Source organism: Corvus moneduloides, chromosome 8, assembly GCF_009650955.1.
Source record: "Corvus moneduloides isolate bCorMon1 chromosome 8, bCorMon1.pri, whole genome shotgun sequence".
Classification (NCBI taxonomy): Eukaryota; Metazoa; Chordata; class Aves; order Passeriformes; family Corvidae; genus Corvus; species Corvus moneduloides.
In genome coordinates this window covers 15,011,623-15,019,069 of record NC_045483.1, presented here as the reverse complement: position 1 = coordinate 15,019,069, position 7,447 = coordinate 15,011,623, and the positions used below count along the sequence as shown (strand labels likewise).

The 7,447-nt window shown below is 38.4% G+C and overlaps 1 protein-coding gene across 2 annotated transcripts in view; it reads right to left on the bottom strand.

The window, feature by feature from the left end:
- Positions 1-2,390: 2,390 nt before the first annotated feature.
- The window catches only part of ADGRA1 (adhesion G protein-coupled receptor A1), a 263,104-nt gene continuing 258,047 nt past the window's right edge, over positions 2,391-7,447 (bottom strand). For both annotated transcript variants that reach the window (XM_032116446.1, XM_032116447.1), the window contains one exon: positions 2,391-6,953. In XM_032116446.1, the coding sequence (XP_031972337.1) occupies positions 5,732-6,953 (1,222 nt within the window). In that variant the 3' untranslated portion in view covers positions 2,391-5,731. The remainder of the gene's footprint in view (positions 6,954-7,447) is intronic.

The window sequence follows — 7,447 nt, the reverse complement described above, 5'->3', positions numbered from 1 at the left end:
GGTGCTTGTGAAGGGGAGACAAGCTGGAGCATTTGGCAGAGAACGTGAGAACCAAGCCCCACTGCTTTCAATCCTAATCCTAGCTCAGGGCAGCTGAAGTAAATCATTTATAGGGCTGGTCCTCTAGAGCCCCTAGGGCATTGCAGCAGCAGCACAGGATCAGTGAGTGTGGTCCCAGTCGGGGCATACACATCCTAAGAAGGGACCCATTTCACAGTAATATATTGTGATATTTTTAGTGGCTAAATTATCTGTAGTGAACCACTTACTTTATAGAAACAGCAAGAGATGCCCTTTTCTTATAATAGCCATACTTCTCCAAGTTTTCAAATAATGGGCCTCGAAGATAGAACTATTATGGAATCACTGAAAGGTGTTATTGTGGACAGACATTCTTTCATCAAGCCTCTTTGCTGAAAACATTGCAGCTGCTTTGGCTGAACCCTGTAAAATCATCCATCTGAGGGCAGTAATTGCTGAGGGCATAAATCCAGCTAAATGGTTAACTTTCAGCTATGTTCTAATTAGTGGAGAACAAGGTCTTGCAGTGGAAAGAATCAGGGAATAAGTGACTGTAACTGCTTACAGCTCACTAACAAATGGGCTAACAAAAGAAAGTAGTGTGAGAAGAATATGAATAATGTGTTTTATTGCTTTCTCTTCTCCCAGAAATTCCCCCTAGTGCCAAAATAAGCTCCTCCTGGCTGCCTTCCTCAGGTGTTATTGAGTACCTTGGATACTCAATAAAATAAAGGAATGAATGAAAACATTGAGTATGCTGGAGAATCTTGCTTGGCAGTGTGCTGCAGGTTAAGGCAAACAGCTGGAGCAGAGTGATGGGCTGATGGGAACAGTCACTCATTTTGTTATTCAGACTGCAAGGCACTACACAATTCAAACAGATCAAAATGTAAAGAGACAGCAGTACCTATGGGGTATGCAGACACCATGTTTACAAAAACCCCCTTACCTCAGAGGCATGGCCAGCTGCACAACTTCAAGGCAGGATATTGTTTGAGGTTGAATTGCTCTGGAGTTTGCAAACCAAATTTCAACCCTCCCTGTAGAGAAGTGAGCCCTCTAATATTGTCCTGAATTCACTGATGCTTGCTTGTTTGGGTCCTGAAAAAACTCAGGTAAGGGAATAGGGATTCACTTGCACCTTCACAAACCCCCTAACTGGGAACAAAAAGCCACGGCTTATAGTCAAGGTAATTTGTAGAGCAAGTTTTCTTCTTAGCTATTCAATTGCTAATTAGAAAATAGTCAACTGGGCACAGCAAAAAAACCCCCAAAGAATGAAACCAAAAGCTCCCTTCATTGTAGAGTTAACTAAGCACGTAAAAGCTGCCTAGAGCACCAAGTTACTACTGAAATTGCTTAACTGAAGTCAGCCAGCCAGCCTTTAAATTCAGCCAATGCATTCTGATTGATCCAGCTGTGTTCTTCAGCTTCTTTCCAAATTGAAGGATGCTGCTACAGGAACTTGAATTCATGTTCTGGCAAGGAAGCTGCTGAGCTGCCAATGTCTTCATCAGCCTGACATTTCTTTTCATAGGCAACAAAAACTCAGTGGGAGTACAGGTGGTCTCCTTTTTCTTGTTTCCATGCAAAGCAGATCCTATCATAAAAAGGTTACCAGCCTGATCGTGATGACAATTTTCTTTTTCCTAAACAGTGAAATGTCAGATAACCTCTTCATTGTAAAAAAGCACATAATTTACAGTGGAAGCTACTTACAAATTTGTGGAGTTGAAATCAGCTTTGTAAACCTTAACAGTGTGTGCACAAGAGCAATTTCAGATCTTCAGGGACCCAGGAGGGTTAGACCCACACATAACCAACCTGAAGCAGCTTTGTGACAGAGCATCCAAAGAGGTTTTCTCCCGCTTGGGCATCTCTGATTGTTAACTAGGTTGTGCTATTTCACTCATTTCAACGAACCAGGAATTTTAGGTCAACTGTCTAATTTTGCCTGGATTTGTTTGGATTTGTTAAATATCTGTAGGCAGTAAACTTACTAGGCAGGTACTTTAGAGAGATGGAAGGAGGAGGACTTAAAACTGCTTAAATCCACTTCCATTAAATTTATCTGCCTTCAACCCTTAGTGTTCAAGTGGAGGCTGCCCAATTGCCTATGTTGTCCATCAAAGGTGGCCTTGACTTTGCTTGAAGCACAGACTTTGCTTTGGTTCAGACACGAATGCTGTATAGCCTCAGTGAAGCTCCCGTGGTGGGTTAACATCTGGATACAGTGCTCACGGGGTAGCTGGCAGGCAGCTGTGTGGTGAAAGAAAACAGCTGTTTATGGCCACTGACAGCAACTGCTCAGTCACATTAGTGCAGACACAGTCAACAGACTTCTTGGGAACGACACATATGACCAGACATAATGTGCAAAAATGTATGCTTTATTTTTACACCCAAATTCATTATATGAGGCTGGGTAGGAATTCTTCCTGTAAACAGCCTATGAGACTTCAAACTCAGTCGTGAAAGCTGGAATTTCTATATGCAGAGAACAACACTACAGCAAGAGCATATTTTTATCCTGGTAGCAGCTATTCAGATTTCTGTTGGTTGCATCATTCTCTGAAAATTATCTTTTTTTGGATGAAATTCCTCTTGCTTAATCTCGGACAGAAAGTGAACAGTAAAATCTGTTCAATCATTTTTTTGTCATCAATGAATCACCAAAACTAAAACTGATTTTAAAATATGTTACATGTGTCTGTAAGGAATTTACTAGGACAATACATCTCTTACACTCTGGTTATTTCATTGACTTTATTTTTATAGGGAAGAAAATCAGGTAAAGTAGTAATGGTTCACTGACTATAATTGACCAAAACCCCACAATAAATCAAAACCAGACTTCCAAAGCATTGAAATTATCTCATTTATCTTAAGGAAAAAAAATGTCAATAGCATAAAAAGTATTTTGGTCAAATTTGATGTTACAAAACATTTTTATATTTATTTAATATCATGTCTCCTCCTCTGTAGATATACTGTATATTTTCTGAAAAAATAATATGCAAACAGATTATTGCATAACACATCTCTTCCAAATTAGCCCAGAAATATTCACTAAATTAATTTTTAACACAATAAGAAAAGTGTTTTAATATTTTACGTTTGAATTCCAGAGAGTTTTATCATGTAAGATATTCTGTGGAAAGCAGCACCTATTTACTTTTTGTAAGCCATTATGAAGATGGAATTGGCCTCTCAGACAAAATAACAGAGGTGATTAAAACACAAGCTGAATAAAGGAGCTTACTGAGTGGATTCTTGCAGAGTGAGTATTTCATCTTGGCTCTGTGTGTGTGTGTGTGTGTGTGTGATATTTTGCATAATGGTCTACAGACCTCCTACAATTTTACTGTTACAGAATACACATATACACAGTGCTGAGACAGAGAAGTGGATTTCACATTATGTCTATGTTTATCTAGGGCTCACTGTCTATGTGGAATGAGTAAAAGTATTATTAAAAGAAAACAATTATGAAACAGAAAATATTTCAATATGCAAACAAAGAAAAATACTGTATTTTAGTTTAGAGACAGTTCAAGCATATACAGCATATACATAATAAAGCTCAGTGTTTTGTCTTTTTTTTTTTGTATTAGCTAAAGAAGCAGTCATGAAACTGTTGAATATTGCCTTAAAACTTGACAACCACCTAGTGCATTCTTCTTGCTCACCTTTTAAAAATACACAATCTGAGATGGATACATTGCACTGCTGGACTTTACAATATATATTTCAAATTTACAAAAATACAGAAAAACAAGATTTCTTGCACTCAGATACTGAGCATTAACCCTTTGAGTACTAATTCCCACCTGCAACACTGCAGAACACATTCATCTGACTTACATGTTTTTATAACATTCTAACAATTATAATTGTCATCTTTATGTACACTATTAGGAAATTTATTCCTACATTAAAAAAAAAAAAAGGTAGAGTCTAATAAACTGCTAATAACAGAAAAATATCGGGCTGAAGTATGTGAAGACTTCTGCCACTTATACACAGAGAATCACAGACTGATGATCTCTCAATGGAATTTTCTATTTCCTCTCTGCGGCAATTACATAAGTCTGTGTGAAGACATGACAGCGAACTTTCTTGTGTGGCCCTACAGAACTGTGCTTTTTCTCTCCTTTCTGGATGCACTGTTCACTTTCCACTGTAGACATTTTTCTCACAGCTCTATACTCCCATTCACTTTCTGAAATCTATTATTATTCTGCACCCTTCCTATTTGTAAAAAGCAGTTTTATTTCATGTAGGGATAAATCTGATGCAGTTCTGTACTGTGAGTTGATGCTTTGTGTCCAGATGTTCATGGAAACATGAAAAATCTTGCCAAGAGCCTTGTTAATAGAGAATGCTACTGACCCTGGAATGCCCTACAATTTAGCAGAAATCATGAACATAAAGAACTTCTCTGAAGGTCAAATTTGCATTAAAGGATTAAGACAATCTGAAATTTGCTAGGGGAGGAAATGGGTTTTCAGAAAGCAAGTGGTGAAATTAACAGATGGATTCTAAGAAGGTGTGTTTTCACAAAATTACTGAACTTCCTCTTTCCTGACAACTCTGGACTACATTGATCATGTAACTAAATAGACAATATCATATATACAGTATCTCTGAACTAGAATAAGCTACTTTAAGAAAATAACTGTAGTCCTCAAAGAGTTAATGGTAAAACTGCTCTACCTTAACAGATGAGGACAGGTTACTGTGGAACAGCTTACAGATTTGTTTAAAAGGCATACTTTACAAAGAAGTGGAAAACTTGTTGAGACAATTGCTATTACACTGCACAGTGCCACGTACAATGAGTAGTGCATGCTCCGTAAAGACATTAGAGTGGACCCTTATCAAAGCTATCATATAACCTTATACAAAGGATTGTGCCACTTAAACTAGTGCAGAGTGATTTCTTTTCCTGTAGATTTATAATGCTCTAGATTAATATCAATAGGGTTTTTCACAGCCTTGTACAACACTTTTTTTTTGTTCTTTTTTTAACACATGTAACACTAGAAAACAGCAAATGGTATATCCTGACATATGTCATGCAAAATACAACCAATACAGCACCAAAGATGTAACAGAGACATTACCTAGCACTTCTCTCCAACAAGAAAAAGGACAGAACAGGGACTGTACATTACATGACTTTACAGGCCATATGCTACAGAAGATTTTTAGAGGCAGTATCACTTTTGTATATCTAAAAAGCTGCAATTTTATAAAATCCTGTTTATCATTTCTACCATAGCCACTTCTGATTAAAATCCATGGCACAGTAATAATATTTTTCTACAAAAATAAATAAGTAAAAGTTTAAGATGCTGATATGTTTATAAAAAGTGTCTGAAATTACGACAGAAAAAAAGTGAAAACAATGAATGAAAATTATGTTTCAAAAGAAATATCATTCTGTATAACAAAAGGATATTGCCTCTCTTATTCAATTGTCTAGACTTCATTTTCTCATTATCTTTCAGAATAATTTTATAACTTTCTTTTAAAAATACCTTCACTTTAAAACTGTCACTATCCCTCTTTTTTGACTCTTATTAAGAAGATGAAAAGCCGTACAATTTACTGATGGGCTACACAAACATATCGTCATATTCATCTCAGAATAAAAACAAAGATAATGATGGTTTAGGGCAAAAAACATGTTATGATGGCCCACAAACTACACAGTAGTTTCATTTTTCCAAGGGCCAGTTTTGATATTTCCTGTACTATCTGAGCTGTATATCATGGCTTCATGCATGTTTCCCTTGAGAATTCCGTTGTGATTTGTTGTATTAAATGGCAATGACTGTGTCCGTGGGTGCATTTCAAAGTGAGCTGGATGGTGCACAGTGTCACTTTCTGGCATTTTACCACAACTATATATTACAGTACTTGCGTCGCTACTTTCGGGCTGGTTGACGGTAGGGTATGGATCACTTTTTGAGCAGCAGGCCCTCCTGTGACCTGACTGGCTCTCGTGTGTGCTGTGGGGACTGTCTGTGTGGGAGCTGTGGATGCTGCCGTCAATGCTTGAGGGGATGTGATAGGCGTACTCTCTTTCCCCTGCAGACCTGTGCCGACTGAAGTAACGTGGCTTAGTTCTGCTTTTCAGACATCTATGAATGTGCATATTGGGTCTGAAGGTTCCCTCATTGTGGACATGAATGTGAGCCTCATCATCAAGCAGCTGATCACAGTGCATTTTTGCACAGCATGGTGTCACAGGTGACAGGCAGTTAACATGGTTCTGAACTGCTTGCAGGTTAGTGAGTTTGCAGTGGCTCGCTGCTGGGTGATTAAACACAGCTGACTTGTTGGGACACGGTGATTCCTGAAGACAAGGTGCATGAACTTGAGTGTCGCCATTGACGTTAACCTTTGGGCGCACGTTAACTTGCACAGAATAGGTGTTCCTTTTGGATGGGCAACAGGACCACCAGCAATGCCACACATCATCTCGCTTAGCACAGTGATGGATCAGGATGAAAAGCCCCAAGGTCACACAGAAGGCTCCATAAAGACAGCTAAATATCATATCCAAGAAATGACCTTGAGATACTGCAAGTGCTCCAAAGGTCCAAGTGGCAGTAAACAGGAGCAAAGTGAATGCTGCGGCTCGAAGCTGAGCCTTAAATGAATGCTCATTTTCCAATAAGGAAGAAGAAATCATGGGGCAGGTTGCCTGGGGAACGGACACAGGGTCTGTAATATGACCATGGCCCACATCAGTACTTGGCATTCTCTGTGGATCTTCTGTCTTTTCCTTTAGCTCGTACTTGCGTTCAGGATGGCGCTTCAGTTGCACGTACGTGCAGAGAAAGTAAACACAGGTCACCAGCACAATGAATGCCACTGGCCCATAAAAAGCACCGAGACTGGGCTCCCAGGCCATCCAGCAACTGAAAACAACAAAAAGACAGAGTCAAGAACATTTCAGAGACCACGTTAGATGTGATGGACAGCTGACTGATCTCTGACTGATATGACACAACAATATCTCAGAAGTTCAAACTGTGAAGACAGGACGTGTGTCTTTAATATCAATTAAACTGAGGCATCAATTTCTAATTTTTAATAGAATAGAATAGATGGGATAATTTAGAGACTATTAAAACTGAAAATTTCCAAGAAATATAGGTCAACTTAGACTCTGGAATTGCAGTGAAGTAAAAGACCATTTATGTCAACCCTTTTTTCTACTATTAAAAATGTCAGCACTAATACTTTGATTAAAAGCAAATGAGGCATAGTTTATACACTGTATGTGAGCAATAGAAATGTACAGATTTCAGATGTTTGTATCAATGAACATTGCAACAAATTCTTAAGGGTGAAGATTGTTCTTAGAAAATTTTCTTCTTGCCAGAGAACAGCCTGAGTACCAAGAGAGCCT